Below are 21,245 nucleotides of genomic sequence, written 5' to 3' on the forward strand. Positions count from 1 at the left end.
CACCCCCCGCGGGCGGCTCCTGCGTCCGAAGAGCTAAGAGAAGGTCTATTAATTTCTCCGTGAAGAAATCAATGCTCCTGTCAGGATGGCGATCGATGCCAGTCCTGCTCGCCTGGCCCTACCCAGCTCGGGGGCCCCAGCTGCCTGGCGGGAGTCGACGACTGACCCGAGGACCCAAGGCACAGCACTCAGTGGGGGCTGCGCACCGCGCGGGATCCACCCGACCCAGGCCGGGAGCGCGCACCTTTGCGTGTGGGCATTTAGCGCCACCCTGTGGTTTCTCCTGGTCAGCGGGGCTTGGGCTCCTTGATCTCCATTTGGCTGTTAAAGGCGATCAGTTCTTCCTCTGTCCCTTCTATGTTCATGCCTAGGTTCTGCGTTTGGTCCTTTTTTTACTAGGGTTTAGAGAGTGTTTCACGTTTTTTCTCAACTGACGTGCACGGCGCCTTCAGGCAAGTGCGTCGTAGGGCGGGGGCTGTCTGGTGTGACCTGGACTGCAACCTTTCCCCAGCTCGGTCTTCCTCCTCCCACATCTAAAAATGCTGCTGCTTTATACTCCGGGAGAAACAGCGCATCACTCCCCACTTCCCCCACCTGCAGAAGACACTTCGAAGGCGTTCGGCGGCGGCCTCTCCACTGCTCCTGGAGATGGAGGTGTATTAGCGAAAGGACTGGCACCGGGGCCCCGAAAGGGGAGTCGGCAGAGTTGGGGGCTTCTGAAGGAGGGGCGGGGCTAGAGGTGGAGGGGCGGGGCGGGGCCGGGCGGGGGCCGCTGGCTCCGCCCTTTCCTGGCGGCTGGGTCTTTAACACCGCCCAGCGCACATGTCCACGGAGGCCCTGTGGCTGGGAGCGCACCGACTGCCGCCCAGCCGAGCGAGGCGGACGCCGCCGCGATGCTGCGGGGCGGACCGCGCGGGCAGCTGGGCTGGCACCGCCAGGCTACGGGCCCGGGCAGCCTGCTGGCTTGGCTGATGCTGGCCTCCGCGGGCGCTGCCTCTTGCCCCGATGTCTGCTGCCGCTTTGGCCCCTCGGGGCTGCGTTGTTCCAAGGCTGGGACCCTCTATAGCCTCCGCCAACTGCCGACCGCCGAGAACCTGACAGAGCTGTGAGTGTCCGACCCGCGACAGGGCGCGGGGACCGGAGGGCATAGCCCTGCCCCGAGGGCGCGGACTCGCAGCCCGACTGCTGGGTCAGGTGGGGCGGGCGCGGCGAGGGTGGCACCGCGCAGCCTTTGGCGCTGCCCGGGCTTCCTCCACTGCTGCCGCTGCCCCTTCCCCTACTAGCCCCGCGGTCACTGTCTGGATGTTGACTAGAACTCAGGGCAGCCGAGTCGCTGACCTGGGGCAAAGGGAGGGGGGATCTCCGCAGACCAGGTCTGAGAAGCTGAGCGGTCTAGAAGCCGCTTTCTGCAGCTCACCCAGGAGCCCACGCTGTCCCCATAGAGGGTGGTAGTCAGCGACAGAGAACCCTTCAGTGTGGCACCTGCGCCCCTTTCCTAGGGAAAGCCATCCCTTTACTCCTCCTTGTCGTGACCAGCCAACCCCAGCTCTTCCCCCAACTTGGGAAAGCTGGAATTGGTGGGAGGTGGTGAGGAAATACACCTCTCCCCATTTCCACCATCCAGCGCCCCCAGGACCCCTCCATTTGGATGTGAGAAATGGGAACCTCCCTCCTCTTCCTCCACTCTCCTCCACTCCCGTCTCCCTTTCACCCTTGTCTCCCTATTTGGGTTAGGGAGACAGGGCTATTGCTGAAGGTTCTCCTACCTTCCAGGTCCAAACCTGGGAGGAATCTCTAGCATTCTGCTGTCTCCTGACATTGTGCAACAATCGGTTACAAAATACTTAAGCACTTTTTAGATCTAAGGAAGTATGCTGTAATAATTGCCCTAATGATACTCAAGCATTACCCGGTGACGGCTGGAAAATACTGGAGTATTCTGTGTGACTGGTGGAGCCAGCGAGACTTCTAGAAGAGGGAAGGAACTGCTAGAAAGCCCCTCTCCTGTGGTCTGGATGTACAGGGTGGGCCAGCCTCCCTGGTCTCCTGCGTTGGACAGGCTGGAAGAAGTCCGAGGTGGGGTATTGCTGTCTGGTAGTTACTTGAGCAGCCTGCAGTAATTGGCATCTTGTGGTAATTAACGGGAAGGTACTCAATATCTCTCTCTAATGGCCCTAGGGAGACCAGAAGATGGCCTTGTCTTGGTCTAAGGCTAGGTTTCTGCCTGATAGGAAACCCATCCAGGCTGTCACCCCGAGTCCTGTCCAATCATCACTCAGGCCTCCAGTCTGACTGCCTGGGTGCTCTCGCTTCCCAATTTCTTTCCAACCCCCGAGTGAGTTCAACCCAGGGGTGAAGGGAATGGACAGGCCAGGGGCATGCAGAGCGGTGAGCTGAGCTGTCCCCTTGGGTGGGGCAGCAGTCAGATCGCCCCCACCCCCTTCTGCACAGCCCCCTCCCTCCTCCCTCACCCGTGGAGCTAACAAGGAGATAATGGACTCGAATAGACAGATTGATTATGAATCCAAATGAACGCGGCAGCTTTGAGCACGCTGACTGACAGCTTGCACAGCCCCTGGCCACCATGCAGTGGGCTCCCTGGGTCCCTACCGCTGGGGACACTCTGGACAGGGGCTGGGGAGGGGTGAGCACAACAGGGAAGTGCCCTCCCTCGGAGTCACTAGATGCTACTCGGCAGACCTCAGGGGCGGAGGACCTGATGTGGGGTGCTGTTGGGGCCAAGGCTGGCAGGGGAGAGGAGGAGGGTTGGTGCTTACCTAAGGCAAGTCCCAGGACAGAGGGAGAGGGTTCTGTGAACTAGTGGTGAGTCAGGGGCCCCTGGTGTGTGTGGCGGTGGCAGGGGGTGGGGCGGCAGGCAGGGTGGCTGAGTTCTCAGGAACTCTCTGGCATGTCAGATCCAGAAGCCAGGCAGAGTCAGCCATCAGCCGTCACCCCAATGCCTTTCACTCTTCTTTCTTTCTTCTCCCCCCATCTCTTTCTCTGGCTCTCTGCCTTTATCTATCCGTCTCTCTGACTCCCTTTTCTTATCTTTCTCCTTGCCCCCCACCCCTCATCTCTTCCTGTACATTTCTTTTTCTGTGTCTCTGTTTCTCTCTGTTTTTCTTCCCTCCCTCCTACCCCCCATTCAGACTTCCCATCTTTCTTGTGCTGGGTGAGCCAGCCAGTCCCTCCTCCACCCCATGACTCCATCTCTGATTGCCCCTCTTCCCCTTCCCGGGTCCCTCCTGGGGCAGGAGGAGCCCAGGGGTCCCTGGCTGACAGCCTCTATGCATCTTGGTTGTGAGAAAGAAAGCACTGGGGGAGGGAGCAGGGGCTGCTTCTGAAGTACGGGGAGGGGCCAAGGCTGTGAAGGGGCAGAGAGGGTGGGGTGTGCTGGTGCTGAGCCCACAGAGTGGCTCCTGAGCGGGCATGTTTGGGAACACACATTTGCATGCCCACAGGGCTTCCTCTGCACTGGGTGGGGCAGTGGCCATGATGAACCTGGGCCCTTTGTGGAAGGAAGCAAGGGTTTGAGCATGCCCCCTCCCCAGGTTGTGCCTGGCAGAAAAGCAGAGCACAAAGCTGAGAAGGAACTGGCCCAGTGTGTTTATGAGCGTGTGCCCGTGCATTCTCGCACGTGTGTGGGAGAGGTATATGGGAGCTTTGTCCGTGTGCTCCTATGTGAGGGTGCCTCTGTGTTCCTGCACACACGTGTGCAGTGTGAATTGTGTGAGCAGGAGCAGCTCCGTGCTTATGTTTATGCCCCTGCGAGTGTATATGTGTGCATGCTTGGGTGTGGGGATGGTGCAAAGGGAGTGGGAGAGTGTGCACATGTGTGAGGGTGTGCATGTGTGTGTGTCACTTGTGAGGAGGTGTGTCTGAGCATCTGTATGCCTGGGTCTGTGTGCGAGTGGTGCTCACGCATGCATGCACGTTATGGTTAGGGAGTGGGTGGTTGTGGGAGCCCAGGTCTGGGCCTGACCCGTGACAGCCGGCGTTCTCCCCACAGCTATGTGGAGAATCAGCAGCATCTACACAGCCTGGAGCTCGGTGACCTGCAGGGCCTGGGGCAGCTTCGCAACCTGTGAGGGGCTGAGGGCTGTGTGGGTGTGGGCAGGGCTCAGCCAGGGCGGGAGCCTCAGGGTCAGGGAGAGTTCAAGTGTCCGGAGGGACTAGGAGGACCCTTGAGTCTGAGGGCTGAAGGGTGGGACAGTCAGGAAGCCCAGGGGTCTGAGGGGTCCCGGGCAGCTGCAGACTAAGGGAGCTGAGGAGGGGGCGTGGGGGTCAGCCCTGGGGACTGGGATGGGCACCGAGTAGCTGTTGGCTGACCCTCCCCAACCTCTCCAGCACCATCGTGAAGAGTGGCCTCCGTTTTGTGGCGCCAGATGCCTTCCATGTGACTCCTCGGCTCAGTCGCCTGTGAGTGGACCCCGGGGTGGGCAGTAGCGGGTGGGGAGGACACCCAGCCTGGGGCTGCTAATGGACTTGGCCCTCCCTGGGGAGTTGTTCTGAGGAAGGCCCCAGTCTGGTCAGGGAAACTGTCTCCCCATCCCCCTGGGGCGGCTTCTCTACTTCTTGGCCTCATCCAGGACTTGGAAAGTCCTTCTTGCTGTCTCACTTCCATGCTTCACTCTTCAGAGACTCTTCCCATAGATGCCTGCCCAGTCTGTCTTTCCGGAGTTCAGTGACACACCAGCCTGAAGGGAGCAGGCTGTCTCCCACTGCCCTCCTGGTGGGGAAGCCCTCGCCAACCCTGGACTAGCCTGGGGCCCTGGGTATCAGATCTTCCACTTGTCCCCCTTCCTGTCCCTGGGCGTCACAGCTGCCTCCCTGTAGAGGGCGGAGTGGGGCATGCAGTAGGTAGAAGAGACCCTTGGAGTCCTTGGCAACTCCTCCCTGGGTTTCTGAGGATAGGAGCTCATGTCCTCCCCTCCCCAGGAACTGGCCAGAGCGGCTGCCTGGTGTGGAGCCTGCAGGGTCCTCTGCTGAGTCTAGTGAGCTTTTTTGGTTTGTTTTTAGTTACTGGAAATTGAACCCAGGGCGCTCTACCACTGAGCCACATCCCCAGCCCTTCTTATTTTCTTTTTATTCTGAGACAGGGTCTCACTAAGTTGTTGAGGCTGGCCTCGAGTTTCCATTCTCTAATCTCAGCCTCCTGAGTAGCCAGGATCACAGGCAAGTGCCACCACGCCAACCCAGTTGGATCCAGTGACTGACCACAGCAACGACCACCACAACAAATGTGATGTCATGTCACTCACTGTGTCCTGGGATTTTTTTTTTTTTTTTTTTAGGTGTAGATGGACACAACACAATGCTTTATTTTTATGTGGTGCTGAGGATCGAACCCAGGTCCCGCGCGTGCTAGGCGAGTGCTCTGCCGCTGAGCCACAATCCCAGCCCCTGTCCTGGGATTTTTTAACCTCAGTTAAAAATGTGTGCTCAACATCATTTCACAATTCTTGTGTCCATGAATCATTCCAGTCAACCTGGTGGCAGAGATAGATGAGAATTCAGAGAATCAGAGGGGCTAAGTTTCTGGGTGGAGGTCACACAGCTGCTTTGCAGGATGGGACTCACACCTAGTTCTTCCTGTGTCCAGAGTGGTAATGTTCCTGGTCCTTGTGTGATGGTGCCTCTCCGACCCAGCCCCACAAATTCTAGAATGAAGAGAGGGTCAGGGTGGGCCCCTCATAGGAAGAGGCTCCCAGGAGCACCAGGCACAGAGCACCAGGGTCCGGTGTGGCCTGGATCAGGCCCCTTGCTGGGCTCCTTTCTTCATCTCTGTGGCTAGGGAGCTGTGGTCCTGGGTCCCTTCCTGCCCCATGTTCCTTAGCCCCTGGGGAGGAGCAGGAAAGAGGAGGGGAGAGGGACCTAAGGAAGTACTTTGAGACCCTGTCCTCCAGCCAGCAGGGGGCAGGGGGCTGTGGGAGCCTGGGTTCGGCCTCCTCTGCAGTGGGGGAGTACAGATGGAGTCCCTTCCCCCAGCTGTGGCCTCAGCACTTCACCAGCTGGGGCCCAAGGTGGGGGAGGGGGACCGGCTGTTCCTTAGATCCCCTCCCTGGAGTCTGGGGAGGGGGTTGGATGGGGTTAACCCTTGTTGTCCCAGGCAGAGAACTGGACTCAAGAGCCTTCCGGGCCCTGACCCCCTACCCTCACACTCCCGGGGCTCCCTCTAGCTGCCCAGGCTGGGGAGGGGAGCCCAGGGTCAGCCTCCTCCTCCACACTGGGTCAGAGTGAGGTTGGTGGCCGCGGAGGGGTCTGGGGTCTGTCTCACCCTGTCAACTCCTGCAGGAATCTCTCCTTCAATGCCCTGGAGTCTCTGTCCTGGAAGACCCTGCAGGGTCTGTCCTTACAGGAACTGTGAGTGGGGGCCCCGGGCAAGGGACAGGGTGTGTGATGTGGGGGTCCGCAGTGATGGTATGTCCCTGTGTCTTCCAGGAGAGGGTGGGAGGGGGTGGGGATGCACATGGGGGTGTCTCTTTGAGGCCATGTGTTTGTGAGCTGAATGGGGACTGGGCGCCTGCCTGTCACTGCCCCCTGACCCCACCCACCCATGGAGGACGACCTGTAGAAGGGTTACCGCCTGGGGTGGGGGGCCGTGTGGGAAGCTGGCCTGGATGGCTGGTTCTCCGTGGGCCTGGGGTGGACTCCTGGGCCTCGCTGAGGATCACAGGCACACCTGCCACATGCCCGGCACCCTGCCACATGCCCAGCACCCTGCCACATGCCCTGCACCTTGCCACATGCCCGGCACCCTGCCACATGCCCTGCACACCTGCCACATGCCCTGCACACCTGCCACATGCCCAGCACCCTGCCACATGCCCTGCACCTTGCCACATGCCCAGCACCCTGCCACATGCCCTGCACCTTGCCACATGCCCGGCACCCTGCCACATGCCCTGCACACCTGCCACATGCCCGGCACCCTGCCACATGCCCTGCACCCTGCCACATGCCCAGCACCCTGCCACATGCCCTGCACACCTGCCACATGCCCAGCACCCTGCCACATGCCCTGCACACCTGCCACATGCCCAGCACCCTGCCACATGCCCTGCACCTTGCCACATGCCCGGCACCCTGCCACATGCCCTGCACACCTGCCACATGCCCTGCACACCTGCCACATGCCCTGCACCCTGCCACATGCCCAGAACCCTGCCACATGCCCTGCACACCGTGCATGCTGTAGGGATGAGGCAGCAGCGGACCATGATACTTGGTGGGCACGTGAGCCCTCTGGGTCCCTTCAGGAAACCACACCCTTCCCTCCTTGTCACCATGCTGAGACCCTTGCCTGGCTTGTCACCTAGGAGCCCAGGTTCAGGGACCCTGTTAGTCTTTGACTTTCTGTATTTCTTTTTCTTTTCTTTCTTCAGTACTGGGTGCTGGAGATGAACCAGGGGTGCTGCACCCCGTGTTACATCCCCAGCCCTTTTATTTTTCATTCTGAGACAGGGTCTAAGTGGCCAAGACTGGCCTCTAACTGGCAGTCCTCCTGCCTCAGCCTCCCAAGGAGCCTTTCTTTCCTTATGGGGTCATGACCCCAGCCTGTCCGTGCCCCACTCCTTCACTTCTAGGCCCTCCTCCCTGTTGTCTGACTCACTTCCTGTGGCTCCTGAGGCCCCTGCCGCCCCCTTCCCTGACTCTCGGTCCCCTGTGCCCACCAGGGTTCTGTCGGGAAACCCTCTGCGCTGTTCCTGTGGCCTGCACTGGCTGCAGCGCTGGGAGGAGGAGGGGCTGGGCGGCCTGCAAGCTCAGAGGCTGCAGTGCTCTGGCCCCCGGGGACAGCCCCTGGCCCTCGGCCACAACACCAGCTGCGGTAGGTGCTGGAGCTCCTGCCTGGGGTGGGGAAATAGGGCCACCTGCCTGGAGTGGGGTGGGGCTGAGGTGCTGGACAGGGCCCAGGGGACCAGGGGGACCAGCGTTGGCAGAAAATGAAGGCTGGGAGGTTGCCTGGGCTCCAGGTGGGGGAGAAACACGCCTGGGGTGGGGTTCCAAGGCCACACCCACTCTAACACCCCTCGGGCATCCTGGGTGGCCAGGGGTGCCCACGCTCAAGGTCCAGATGCCCAATGCCTCGGTGGAAGTCGGGGACGATGTGTTGCTGCAGTGCCACGTGGAGGGACAGGGCCTTCAGCAGGCTGGCTGGATCCTCACGGAGCTGGAGGGGTCAGCCACGGTGACGGTGAGCAGCCCTCCACGTCCCCCCCTGTCCAGGAGAGGCCCAGGCAGGACACAGGGAACCAAGACGGAGAGAGGCAGCCAAGCCCATCAGCAGCATATAGGTGACGAGGGACGGTTTAGACAGTGATGGCAGGCTGGCACCGTGGGGCCGCCCAGGGGACACAGAAAACCTCAGGTCAACTGCAGGGCGGGACCCCTCGCCTTCACCCCAGTGACTTGGGAGGCTCAGGTAGGAGGAACCCAAGTTGGAGGCCGACCTCGGCAACTGAGTGAGATCTTGAGCAACTTAGCTGGAGCCTGTCTCCATGTGAAAAATAAAAAGGACTAGGGGTGTAACTCCGCGGTAAAGCCCCCCAGGGTTCCATCCTCAGTATCAAAAAAATAGAGAGAGAAAGAAAAAGGGGACACCTCAGGGCAGACGCTGGCCCAGCAGGGACCCCAAACTCTACTGGACCCAACAGAACTTAGAACCCCTCTCTGGAAACACAGTGTGGCTTGAAAGAGGGGTTCACAGCTCGTGTGTTGGAGCTCGGAGGGAACCCACAGACACCCCTCGTTCACTGCCTCTCTGGATAAGGCGACTGTGGCCCGGTGGGTGTCCATGTGCACCCCCTGCGTGCCGGCCGGTGTCTTTCTTTGGTCCTGCGCCCAGGGGAGGCTCTTGGGGGTCTTTGGTCTCTTCGTGGAGACTCGGGAAGCGTTGTTCTGGGTGTGTGTTGAACCTATCCGTGAAGGAGACCCAGGTCTGTTCCAGCTGTCTCACTAATTACTTCTTAGAGTGTCTTTCAGAAAAAAATCCCGTCATCTGCCTGCACTTTCATTTCCTTATCTGTACTCCGAGAACCTGGACATGATGGCCTCCTGATGTCCTGTCTGCCCCCGGGCATCCTCTGGCCTCTTTTTTATCCAGATACGTTTCTGGGCACCCTCCCAGGCCTTGCCCTGTGTCCTTAAACTGGCCATCGGCAGCTGAGAGCAGCCACAGGGACCAGAGGCCCTGTTTACAAGGCTCTGACAACAGGTTGTGCCCACCTATCTGGCCCCATCTGGGGGAAAAAGTGGACTCACAGGGACATGGTGTGGGCTGTGGGACTGGGGGCGTGATGCTCAGTTGAGGTCCTTGCTTTGGGAGAGGAGTCCACCCTGGAAATGCTGGAAGCCCCTGGACCGTGCAGAAGGGAGAGTCTGGAGCCTGGAGCAGGGCGTCCAGGCACCGTGGGAGGAGTGAGGAAGGGTCAGGGCAGAGCCACGGTCAGCCACGCCCATGCGCAGACACCTTACAGCAGCTCTTCGCTTCGGGAGACTTCAGCAAATTTTTTACTTCCTCTTTGGAAAATTTACGTGTTTGCTAACCCCTGTGCTTCCTGAGACTTTCTCTGGAAAAGCCACATCCTACTTGGTTACCTGGGGGCCAGGGGGAAGAGGCAGGGAGCTCAGGGCTTCCCCCGAGGTAGGAAACCTCGTCCACGTTTGTGCAATTTCCAGATAAATGAGATTTGCCCACCACCTCACCGATTTTCATCATTCTTTGGAAAGTAACTTTTAAAACATCAAGAGATGATTTCGTCCATCTTGTCAGTTTACAAAACATACACAAAACCCCGTGGTGCAGCGAGATGAAGAATTGTCTTCGGTTTAGGTCTCAAAATTTACGCACAACACGACGTAGCCGTGGTTTCTTAGGAAGAGAATTTGAACCTGATTCAAAAATTATTTTTGGACTGAGGTTTGAACCCAGGGTGCTTTACCACTGAGCTTCACCCCCCACCCCGCATCCTTTAAAATTGTTTATTTTATTTTATTTTGAGACAGGGTCTTGCTAAGTTGCGTGGCCAGCCTTGATCTTGTGATCCTTCTGCCTTAACCTTCCTGTGCCTGGCTCTGAGTCAATCTTTTTATTTTTTTTTTTGGGGGGGGTACTGGTGATAGAACCCAGGGGTGCTTAGCCACTGAGCCACATCCCCAACCCTTTTAAAATATTTTATTTAGAGACAGGGTCTCCCTGAGTTGCTTAGGGCCTCACTAAGTTGCTGAGGCTGGCTTTGGACTCCCGATCCTCCTGCCTCAGCCTCCTGAGCCACTGGGATACAGGAAGGCTCCACTGTGCCCAGCTCTGATCTGATCTTTAGATGATAATTCAGAATCAAGTCATCGGGCCTCTCTAGCCTCACTTGGTGTCTTCACCTGCCAAAGGAGGAGCGCTGGCAGGGTGTGTGACTTCCGCTTATGAGCAGTACTGTGAGCAGTACCTTCCCGGGGCCGAGACTGAGTCTGGGAGAACTGTGTGTACCACACCTAGGTGTCCCTAGGTGCTGAGGTCCTAACGTGGTTCCCTCGTGAGCCCTGTAGGAATGTGGTATTCAGGCCATCTGTCCAGCTGCCCGGAGGGTCACGTTAGCTTTGCTTTGAGGTATCTGGTGCCTATTTGGGGTTATTGGTTCTGTTTCACATTCCTCAGATCATCGCAGAAGTGATCTGGGAGACAGTCTGTGAACAGGTTGGAAAGGGGAGGCCGTTCCCTGTTAGGTCCTCCCATCCCCCCTTCCTTCCCCTCCAGGAGCCCTCCTCTCCTTTCCCTTTGGACCCCCCCAAAAGACATCCGCTCCAACCCCCTATAGCTGAAGCCTTCCTGGTTTCCCCTCTTCCCTGATCCAGAAATCTGGGGATCTGCCATCCCTGGGGCTGACCCTCGCCAACGTCACCAGCGACCTGAACAGGAAGAACGTGACGTGTTGGGCAGAAAATGATGTGGGCCGGGCGGCGCTCTCTGTCCAGGTCAACGTCTCCTGTGAGTCCCTGTGAGGGTCTCTGCACCTTCCCCCACTGATTCTTCTTCCTGAAAAGAGGAGGAGGGGGTTGAGGGCAGGATGGGGTGTGTCTCCCAGCTGCTCCTACCCAGCTGTTTCCAGATTCCCATGAAAACCCGATCCTGTGGGGGAAGTCCTAGGGGCTCATCAAGGCCACAGGGATGAGATGGATTTCTTTCTGGCCCTCTGCCGGGGAGCCTCGTACCTGGGGCCTTCCACACCAGCTGCCTCACTCTCCCTCGGCTCTGAAGCACTTCTCCGTCCCAGCCCTTCCAAGGTCTCTGCCCCGCACACTAGCTTTATTATTTTATTGCCTTTTGAATTCAGGATTTTATTCTAGGTTTGAAATGGCCACTTTAAAATTGGTGCAAATAAAAATTGGTGCAGAGACTCTAGTAGTACCCTGCATTGAATTTCCAGCTTGGGTCAACATTCGCTGCACACTGAATTTTGTGGGTAGAACAAGTTAGGCGTTGGAGCTTCAGTCAAAGGAACCTCAAAATTGGAGAGCTGCACCCTAGTTTTAAAAGAGGGACCTTCCTCTCCTGAGTTCCTCTTTAGGCATGTTACCCACTGTCTCTAAATCTGCTAACAAATTATCTTAAATCTCCTACTTCATATCACCTTTTTTTTTTTTTTTTTTGGTACCTGGGTTGAACCCAGGGGCACTCACCACTGAGCCATATCCCCAGCCTTATTTTGTATTTTATTTAGAGACAGGGTCTCCTGAGTTGCTTAGGGCCTTGCTAAGTTTCTGAGGCTGGTTTTGAACTCTCGATCCTCCTGCCTCAGCCTCTGGAGTTGCTGGGATTACAGTCGGGCGCCACCACCGCGCCCGGCACCTTTTTTCTCTTACTGTGAAAAATACCTGGACATGTGCACAAAACACACGCCCTTTAAACATTAATGAACCTTATCAGCACTTCTGAGGACCTCCCTTTTTCTCCCCAGCACCAACCTCATCCTTCCCCATACCCATCCTGATTTTTTCCAAAATCATTTTTGGCCAGGCATGGTGGGGTAATCCCAGCTACTTGGGAGGCTGAGACCAAAGGATCCTAAATTTGAGGCCAATCTGGGCAACTTACTGAGACTCTTATCTCACAATCTAAACCTTTTTTTAATAAAAGGGCTATGGATGTAGCTCAGTGGTAAAGTGACCCTGGATCCAATCCCCAGTGCCACCAAAAAACAAAAGAAAAAAAAACAAGAAAGACTCCTGGTTCATTTGCCACTAGCTGGCCTCCTGCCTCTCTAGGGCTGTTATTTATTTTGGGCCTGCTGCTAAGTTCTTTAAGCCTCTGAATTTTGCATGCCTGCTGCCAGGTTTATTTAAGATTTAGTGTCAACTTCTCCTAAACATCGTGGCTCCTTGTGACTATCTCAGACCTTCTTATCTGGTTTTTCCACCCTCTGAGTTCTGCACCCCCCCCCCCCTTGAACTTGTCCGGGCCACCTCCCTCCGCTGTCCCCTGATTCTCGCGTTGCTCTCCGGCCCACAGTCCCGGCCAGTGTGCAGTTGGCCACCGCGGTGGAGATGCACCACTGGTGCATCCCCTTCTCGGTGGACGGGCAGCCCGCGCCGTCCCTGCGCTGGCTCTTCAATGGCTCCGTGCTCAATGAAACCAGCTTCATCTTCACCGAGTTCCTGGAGCCCACACTGGCCAACGAGACCGTGCGGCACGGCTGCCTCCGCCTCAACCAGCCCACCCATGTCAACAACGGCAACTACACGCTGCTGGCCACCAATCCCTACGGCCAGGCCGCCGACTACGTCATGGCTGCCTTCATGGACAACCCTTTTGAGTTCAACCCCGAGGACCCCATCCCTGGTGTGAGAACCACCCGAACCCTGCCCCTGCCCTGGGCTCCATTTGGGGCGGGCATCCATGTGCCCTGGGAGGGCGGGCCCCCTTCCTGCCCTGACCCCTGACCCCAGAGGTTGAAGTGCGTGGTCCTGGACAGAAGGGAGCGGTGTCCAGCTCTGGGCTGGCCTCTGGCCCCAAGCCAGGACTTTGGAACCCCTGAGCTAGCCCGTCATCAGACCGCCTGAAGAGAACCACGCAAGGGTTGGGGCATCCACAGCCCGGCTGGAGGAGGGCCAGCTGCCCCATGCCCTCCCACCCCCACCCCATGAAGGGGTGAGTCCCCGAGGGGCAGGGACTCACTGCTGTCCCCCTCCATCTGACTGCTGTCTTTCCTCCCTCCTGCCACAGTCTCCTTCTCCCCAGTGGGTGAGTAGCCCAGGCTGGAAAGCAGCTTGTGTCTGGTCCCTGGAACTGAGGCTGGGACAGAGGGCACCTGGTCCCTGAGAGGGGAGCTGGGGCAGGGCGGGTAGAGCAGACATAGCATGTGCCAAGGCCCACCTTCCTGCCCTGTCCCCACAGACACTAACAGCACCTCCAAAGACCCAGTGGAGAAGAAGGATGAAACGCCTTTTGGGGTGAGCTTGGGCAGGGCTTGGGAGTGGAGGCTGTCTGCTTGCCATCTCTGGGCAGAGCAGGGAGCTCTGGTCAGCTCCTCCGCCAGGCCAGGGTCCCCACAGAACAGGAAAAGGTCTGGGGGCCTGGCTCGGGGCTCCTCGGCAGAACAGAGGGACGGCTTTCTGGGGGGGCTCTGAGGGTGCCCCTGGATGAACCTCCCCAGGTCTCGGTGGCCGTGGGCCTGGCCGTCTTCGCCTGCCTCTTCCTTTCCGCGCTGCTCCTCGTGCTCAACAAATGTGGACGGAGAAACAAGTTTGGGATCAACCGTGAGTGGGAAGCTGTCTGTCTGTCCGTCCGTCCATCCATCCTCCTGGCTTTACTTCCTACTGGCTCTCCCGACCCTCCATCGTGGGGTGTGGGGGTGTACACTGGAGTTTTAGGGTGTGTGTGTCCTCGGCTGGTGCCGGTGGCTTTGGGGGTAGCAGCTGCTAATTGGTGGCTGGACTGGAGTCAAACACTAAGTGGGTCTGTGAAGTCTGGGCTCCGCGAGGGGAGCAGCGGGGGAGTTGGCCGGTCCCCATGAGGCCTGGGGCTGGACAGGAGCCAGATGGAGAGAGGCCTGGTGCCTCCCCGTCCCCCTGTCTGCTCTCCTGCTTCCTGGCCCTCCTCCCCTGTCCCTGCAAGTTATGGGACAGGGTGGCCTGGCACTCACCATGTGAGGCTCAGGGTGGGTGCCTGTGCGGGGACCTCCTCTGTGTGACGGTGTCTCCTCTCTAGGCCCTGCGGTGCTGGCTCCAGAGGATGGGCTGGCCATGTCTCTGCATTTCATGACACTCAGTGGCAGCTCTCTGTCCCCTACTGATGGCAAAGGCTCCGGGCTCCAGGGCCACATCATTGAGAATCCACAATACTTCAGTGATGCTTGTAAGGGGCTCTGCTGGGTCAGGGGCGAGCGTGCGTGTGTGTGTGTGTGTGTATGTGTGTGTGCATGCAGGCCTGACCGGTCCACCCCTTCCCCCTTTCCGTCCCATTCCTGCAGTCAGGAATGTCCCCACTGCAGCATACCTTCCTTAGGTGGGGCAGCCTGTCTCCCAGCCACGGCCCGGGGCCACGGCCCACACCTGTGGGCAGGTGCTGACCCCCGTGATGCCATGGGGCTGGTGAAGGAGTAAAGCTGGATCTCAGTCCCAGCCCACCCCCTTGGCCGGGCATGTGTGACAGCACATCACCCTCCTAGGCTGTCCTGCTCTGTCCCTGGGGCTCCCACCTGATCCTGCAAGTCCTTCTAGGTGTCCACCACATCAAGCGCCGGGACATCGTGCTCAAGTGGGAGCTGGGCGAGGGTGCCTTTGGGAAGGTCTTCCTGGCCGAGTGCCACGGCCTGCTGCCCGAGCAGGACAAGATGCTGGTGGCTGTCAAGGTGAGCCCTGGCTGTGGGGCCTGCCGGCCTGGCGCCCACCTTCTGGAGGACCACCAGGACAGGGCGCTCTGGCGGGGGGTGGGACATCTGGGTCCGACATGGCTCAGGACTGAAGGTGGGTGGGCTGCGCTGGCTGTAGAGATGAGGCGCCAGTGCTGTCCCCACCCCTGACTGCAGGCGCTGAAAGAGGTGTCCGAGAGTGCCCGGCAGGACTTCCAGCGGGAGGCGGAGCTGCTGACCATGCTGCAGCACCAGCACATTGTGCGCTTCTTCGGGGTCTGCACTGAGGGCCGGCCCCTGCTCATGGTCTTCGAGTACATGCGGCACGGGGACCTCAACCGCTTCCTCCGGTGCGAGCACCTGGCCGCGGTGCTGGTCCCCAGCCCCTGGCTCTGAGCCCCCGTTGTCCCTTCCCTACAGGCGTGTCCCTGCTTGACTGTTGGACTGAAGAGGACACCAGGCAGGGTCTGGAGGGCACAGTTGGTGGAGGAAGCAGGGAGAAGGTGGTAGAGGCGGGCATGGCCCGTGAGGAGGACACTGGAATAGGGGGTTTGCGCTAGTAGAAGCCATGGGCCCCACTGTAGGAGGGGTGGACGCTGCGGGTGTGTGTGTGTGTTTGGCATGTGGAGGCCAGGCCCATGGGAGGTGCTGTGGGGATGACCACAGTCATAACAAACATGGACCAGGTACTTTCTGAGTCCCAGGCCCTAGGTTACCTACTTACAGTTCATCCTTACTGTGGCTCTATGTGCCTGAACATGGTACCTACTTTTTTTTTTTTTTTTTTTTTTTGGTACCAGGGATTGAATTCAGGGGCAATTTAACCACTGAGCCACATCCCTGGCCCCTTTTTACTTATTATTATTATTATTATTATTATTATTGAGACAGGGTCTCGTTAAATCGTTTAGGGCCTCACTAAGTTGTGGAGGCTGGCTTTGAACTTGTGATCCTCCTGTCTCAGCCTCTGCAGTCTCTGGGATTACAGGCGTGTGCATGAAGCCCAGCTCCCTAGCCATTTTCATTTTTTAGTTTGAGACAGGGTCTTGCTAAATTGCTGAGGCTGACCTTGAACTTGTGATCCTCCTGGGTCAGCCTCTGGAGTTGCTGGGATTACAGGTGCGCACCACTATGCCTGTCCTGAACATGTGTATCTTGTACAACACTATAAATATGTGTTTATCTTTCATAGTCTCTAAGCATGTTTGGCAATTGTTACTTGAAGAAAGTTCTGCAAGATTTATTTTTTTGGCTTTAGATAGAATAATCCCATATGTTTGCTTATTTGTGCTGGTCATTTTAATAACTTCAAGGAATGTGCCTGAGCTGGGTGCGGTGGCACCTCCCTTTAATCCCAGCAACTCAGAAGACTGACGCAGGAGGCCAGCCTGCACAATTTAGTGAGACTCTCAGGAACTTAGCGAGACCCTGTCATGATTTAAAGGGCTGGGATGTTGCTCAGTGACAGTGCACCCCTAGGTTTGGTCCATAGTACCCAGTTGGTGGAGGGTGTGTGGGTCTGTTTCACAGATAAGGGAGCCAGAGTGACTTTCTCAAGGACACACAGATAGTGAATGGTCCCAGGAGGATGAGACCCCAAACAGAACCCCTGCTCCCAGCTCCTGGCTGTGACAATCACCTGTTCCCTTAGTTGAGTCCCTGGGAGGATGGGGCAGGGTTAGTGAGGCAGAGGGTCAGGGTGTGTAATCAGCTGCCCCTCAGTCTCTGAGCCTTCTTCGACAAGGCTCTCTCTGATCTCACCGTCCCCACCAGGGGGAGGGACAATACAGGGCTCCAGTTCTGCATGAGAAAGGTCTGGGTGACTGTCCAGCTGATGGTTGTGCCTTGGTCCCCAAGCATCCCCCTGGGAACGAAGGGTCATTTCTGCAGTCAGGCTGCGAAGCTCAGCTAGGGAAGGCCCCGGATGAGTCCATCTTCTTAGTCACTTGACAGGGTGCAGGCACAGCGCTAGTCTCCAGGGATGCAGGGAAATGTACCAAGTGGGGCTGAGGCTGCGGGAGCCGCTTCCAATGCTGCGTAACTCTGGGAGAGCAGAGCAGGCCTCCTGAACACTCGTAGAAGAGTCTGGAAGGCTGTCCCTAGGAGGGACCACCTGTCCCTTCTCCCCTCTGAGCCTCTGTCTGCACATTCCCTTGGCCGGGTTCACTGGACCTCCCTCCCAGTTACTTCGCCCTCGCCTGTCTCGTCCCCCTTTGAATGGCTGCCTATGTGTCTTGGTCAGGACTGGCCATCAGTTTACATGTCCCTCTGTCCCTGACTTCTTCCCCTCCCCTGATGCCCATCAAGTGGCCCCCACACTGCACTGCAGAGACCTGGGCTCTGGAGCCTTAACAAATACCTGGAATTAATGTGGAGGGTCAAGGTGGCCAGTAGGGGAGGGCCATGCTGGGAAGGGAGTCAGCGGAGGGGAAGGTTCCAGAGGGATGTTGGGGAATAGAGATGAGTGACCAGGACTGACCAGGATTGGGGAAGCGGACGCGGTGAAGGGCGTCCTGGAGACCTTGAGAAGGAAGGAAAATCCCATGGAGACAGGTGGACGTGGAGGGCAGGAGGACCAAGGGGGACCCCAGGTGTCAGGCCCAGAGCCTGGGAGGAGGAGGAGGCTCCTTCCATCAGGCAGGGGCAGGCTGCGGGAAGGAAATGGAGCTCAGCCTGGCACCGGCCGGGACCACGGTGCCCTGGCAAGAGAGGGAGGGGCCAGTGGGCAGCTAGAGCTCCCGGGGGCTTCACAGGGGCCAGTGGGCAGCTGGGGGCGGAGCTGAGCTCACAGGGGCTTCCCGAGAGTGAGGCCCGGATGTGGGGAACGTGGGGCTCTTTCTGGCAGAAGTCCCGGGGTGGGCGCACCTGTTTGGAACTCCCCTATTCCAGCACCCCACAGCTGCTTCTCTGTCCTCCCCTTTCTCCATTTCTGCTCCCCGTCCCCTGTCCCCCTGCTCCACACCCGGCTCTCGGGGAACCCGTTCCCAGGCTCCTCAGGGTTCTGTCCCAGCCGGTCCCTCTTCCTTCCCCCTTTCTCAGGTCCCACGGGCCTGATGCCAAGCTGCTTGCTGGCGGCGAGGACGTGGCTCCAGGTCCCCTGGGCCTTGGGCAGCTGCTGGCCATCGCTAGCCAGGTGGCCGCAGGGATGGTGTACCTGGCCAGTTTGCATTTCGTGCACCGGGACCTGGCCACGCGCAACTGCCTGGTGGGTCAGGGCCTGGTGGTCAAGATCGGGGACTTCGGCATGAGCAGGGACATCTACAGCACGGATTATTACCGAGTAAGGGTCCTCCATCCCCGGGCCTTCCTGCAGCCTCCAAACCGAGCCCCCGGACCCAAAGCCCCCTAAGACCTGCCCTGGTGGTCCGCCCGCCCCTTCCTCTGGTTGGGGTCTGAGACTCTGGCTTCTTAATTTGGATCCCCTCCTACCTCCTCGGCCCCCAGTGGAGGAGGGTCTGGCTCCTTGCTCTCCCGGACGGACGAGCCAGCACCCATGGTCTTCCCTCTTAGCCTGGGTTCCCCAGAGCCCCCGCGGTTGGTCTTTAATGATGGACGGGCCCCGCGGGCGCCCCCTGGCGGTAACGCGGCCGCTCGCCTGCAGGTGGGAGGCCGCACCATGCTGCCCATCCGCTGGATGCCGCCCGAGAGCATCCTCTACCGCAAGTTCACTACCGAGAGCGACGTGTGGAGCTTCGGGGTGGTCCTCTGGGAGATCTTCACCTACGGCAAGCAGCCCTGGTACCAGCTGTCCAACACCGAGGTCAGCGCGCCCCCTCCCTTCTGTCCTCCTGTCCCCCTGCGGGTGGCTGCACCCTGCAGGGACCCCTCCTCTCCATCCAGCCCAGTTCTCTTCCTCGTCCAGTCCTTCCTCCTCTTACAGCCCAAGTCCAGGTCCAGCTGGTTCCTCGAGGAATCTCCAGACACTCTCCATGGAGTCTGGACCCCGCGATCCTTAGCTGAAATTTGTAGTGGGCCCTTTATAGTGGGGAGGGAGAGGCCTGGGCGAGAGGACCTGACCCTGCAGCAGGAAGGCTGGAGGTTAGATTCTCAGAAGGACAGTCCTGCCTGCTCCCCCAGTCCTCCAGGCTAGCCACAGCCAGAACAGGCCCCAGGTGTTCTGTCTCCCAGAGCAGTTTCCGCCCCCTCCTTGGCTCACAGCTGTCAGTTTCCATTTCTCCTCCTAATGCAGTCTACTCCCTGGAGGCTGTGGGGTGGGGGAGAGGGTTATAGATTTTAATTTTCTCAAGCACTGAGAGAAGGAATGGAATTATTGCTGCCCATAGCCCAAGTCCTCTAACGGGAGGAGGGGAGAGTGGGGAAGAGGCTCCGGGCCCCTTCTCCAACCGTCTCCCCGCTACCGTCTCTCCTTCTTTGGATGTCTCAGCTGTCTAGTAGTCCTTCCTGGAGTCTAACTTTGACCTTTCTTGCGGCAGTTTCTTTTTAGAGGAATTAGGTTACCCCCCAAATGGAGAAGTGTTACCCACAGATTGGAGAAGGAAGTGAGGGCTGCCCTTTTACTTTACTTTTAAGGCCTTTAACTGCAATTCTGCTTGATTTTCTTTTCCCTCCTCCGGGGCTGAGAGCCAGGGGGCCCTTCCCTCCCTCTTTTCGGCCTCCAACATTAAGCGGATGGACTTGTCAGGCGTCCCAGCCCCTCCCCTTCCTCAGCCCACCTGGCAGGTCTGAGTCCAGCCTTTGGAAGGGACCCACCCAGGCTTCCCAGAGTCCCCCTTGCAGTGTCAGAGCGGGACTCCCGGGGTCACTGTGTACCCACGGGGCCCAGGCACGGGTGGTGGGGCAGGGCTGGCCTCGCCGCGGCCCTGCCCGCCCTGCAGTCAGTCCTCTGTCTCTCTGGTGGCTCCAGGCGATCGAGTGCATCACGCAGGGCCGGGAGCTGGAGCGGCCGCGCGCCTGTCCCCCCGAGGTCTACGCCATCATGCGTGGCTGCTGGCAGCGGGAGCCCCAGCACCGCCACAGCATCAAGGACGTGCACGCCCGGCTGCAAGCCCTGGCCCAGGCGCCGCCTGTCTACCTGGACGTCCTGGGCTAGGGCCGTCCAGGGCCGGCCGTGTGAGCCGAGCGTCGGGCCTGCCACGGCCACCCCCAGCCCCAGCTGCCCCGGGGGATCTCCAGCATCTAGCTCTCCCTCAGCATGCAGGAGGGCCGGCCGGGCTGGGGAGGGGGATGTCCCCTTCTGTGGGTTCCGTCACAGCAATTATATTTATTACCCCCTGGCCGCGTCTCCTGCCAGTTCTTGGGATGACGTCACTCCGGGAGAGGGGCGCTGGGACACAGGTAGGGGTTTGGCCCTGGGGTCTCCCCTCAGCTGCCCGCCCCTGAGGTCACCTAGTGGTGAGGCAACCTTACCAGGCCTGCGGACCCTGACTGCCCGCCTCTGTCTGCTTCGTGTTCCCAAGGCCGGGGTGTGCAGCGGGAGGGATGGCAGTCAGATGTTCTGGTGGACAGGCTGGAAGTGATGGTGGGCAAGTTTTCTTTGGGCTGGCGTGACCCAGATGCGAATGGTACACGTGTGTCCATGCACAGTTAAGGACAGGTGAAGAGCCGGACCCCGCCTCCTGTGTCTTCCCTTGTCACTCTTCCTGGCTCTAAATGTTTTGAGGCAGCACTTCGAGGCCAGGGGCTTGCAAGACGGCTGCTCCGTAAGGACAGAGCCATCTCCCTGTCCACTCTGCCCGGGGGAATAGATGGGGTCCCCTTCCTCTCTGCCTCCTGGAACCCTTAACTGAGTGGCCTGAGGCTTCTGGCTCACCAAGGTCCCCCAGCCCACTGGGTCAGGGGACCGAGCCCTGCCTCCGCGTTTCCCACGCCCAGAGCTCACGCTGAGCCAGGGAGAAGCAGAGCCCCACTCCCGGCCCATCACTTCCAATCACCTGCTGACCACTGCAATAACGCACACTCCCGCGGCTCCTCGGGGCTAATGGTGGCTGTCTCATGTCCCTGGTGCACCCCCACCTCCCCGCTGTGCCCTGGTGATTCAATCTGGGCCTTATCACCTCGAGGCCTAGCCCAGCGGTGTGTCTGCCTCCTGTCCAGGCTGGTTATGGCTAATGGAAGTCTGACCCAGGGCAGCAGCTGATTGATGGAGGGGGGGTCCTGTCCTGGTCCCTAAGGGCCCAGTTCACCAGCAACTCTCCTCTCCTGCTCTGTGGTGGGCAGGACTGGTGCTCACCACCCCTGCAGAGGACGGCGTGGGAACATGGCCGGGGAGTGAGGTAGGAGGCTAGGGGATCTGATCCAACAGGTGAGCCCAGGGACAAAGGCAGAGAGAGACTGTGCAGGGACAGGGACAGGACCTACAAACAGGAGGCTGGGAGAGACTAGAGGAGTGGATATTCAGACAGAGACATACTAACAGAGAAAGAAGGGGAGGGGAGGGAGATA

At 58.9% G+C, this 21,245-nt stretch overlaps 1 protein-coding gene across 2 annotated transcripts; it reads left to right on the plus strand.

Annotated features, from left to right (window-relative positions):
* Positions 1–878: 878 nt before the first annotated feature.
* NTRK1 (neurotrophic receptor tyrosine kinase 1) lies at positions 879–19,893 on the plus strand (the record flags this gene model as incomplete). Of its 2 annotated transcripts, XM_081308573.1 has the most annotated exons (17): positions 879–1,105; positions 4,010–4,084; positions 4,348–4,419; positions 6,295–6,363; positions 7,677–7,828; positions 8,052–8,194; positions 10,849–10,981; positions 12,503–12,832; positions 13,217–13,234; positions 13,388–13,443; positions 13,647–13,749; positions 14,201–14,347; positions 14,713–14,843; positions 15,021–15,193; positions 17,883–18,123; positions 18,445–18,603; positions 19,708–19,893. In XM_081308573.1, 17 exons carry the CDS (start codon positions 894–896, stop codon positions 19,891–19,893), a joined length of 2,400 nt encoding a protein of 799 aa, XP_081164699.1. The 2 variants fall into 2 exon arrangements, with proteins under 2 accessions (XP_081164699.1, XP_081164700.1); XM_081308574.1 differs by lacking the exon at positions 13,217–13,234 and having other exon boundaries at positions 894–1,105.
* Positions 19,894–21,245: the final 1,352 nt, after the last annotated feature.

The sequence above is a fragment of the Spermophilus citellus genome, assembly GCF_964194105.1.
Source record: "Spermophilus citellus genome assembly, chromosome: 9".
NCBI classification, from domain to species: Eukaryota; Metazoa; Chordata; class Mammalia; order Rodentia; family Sciuridae; genus Spermophilus; species Spermophilus citellus.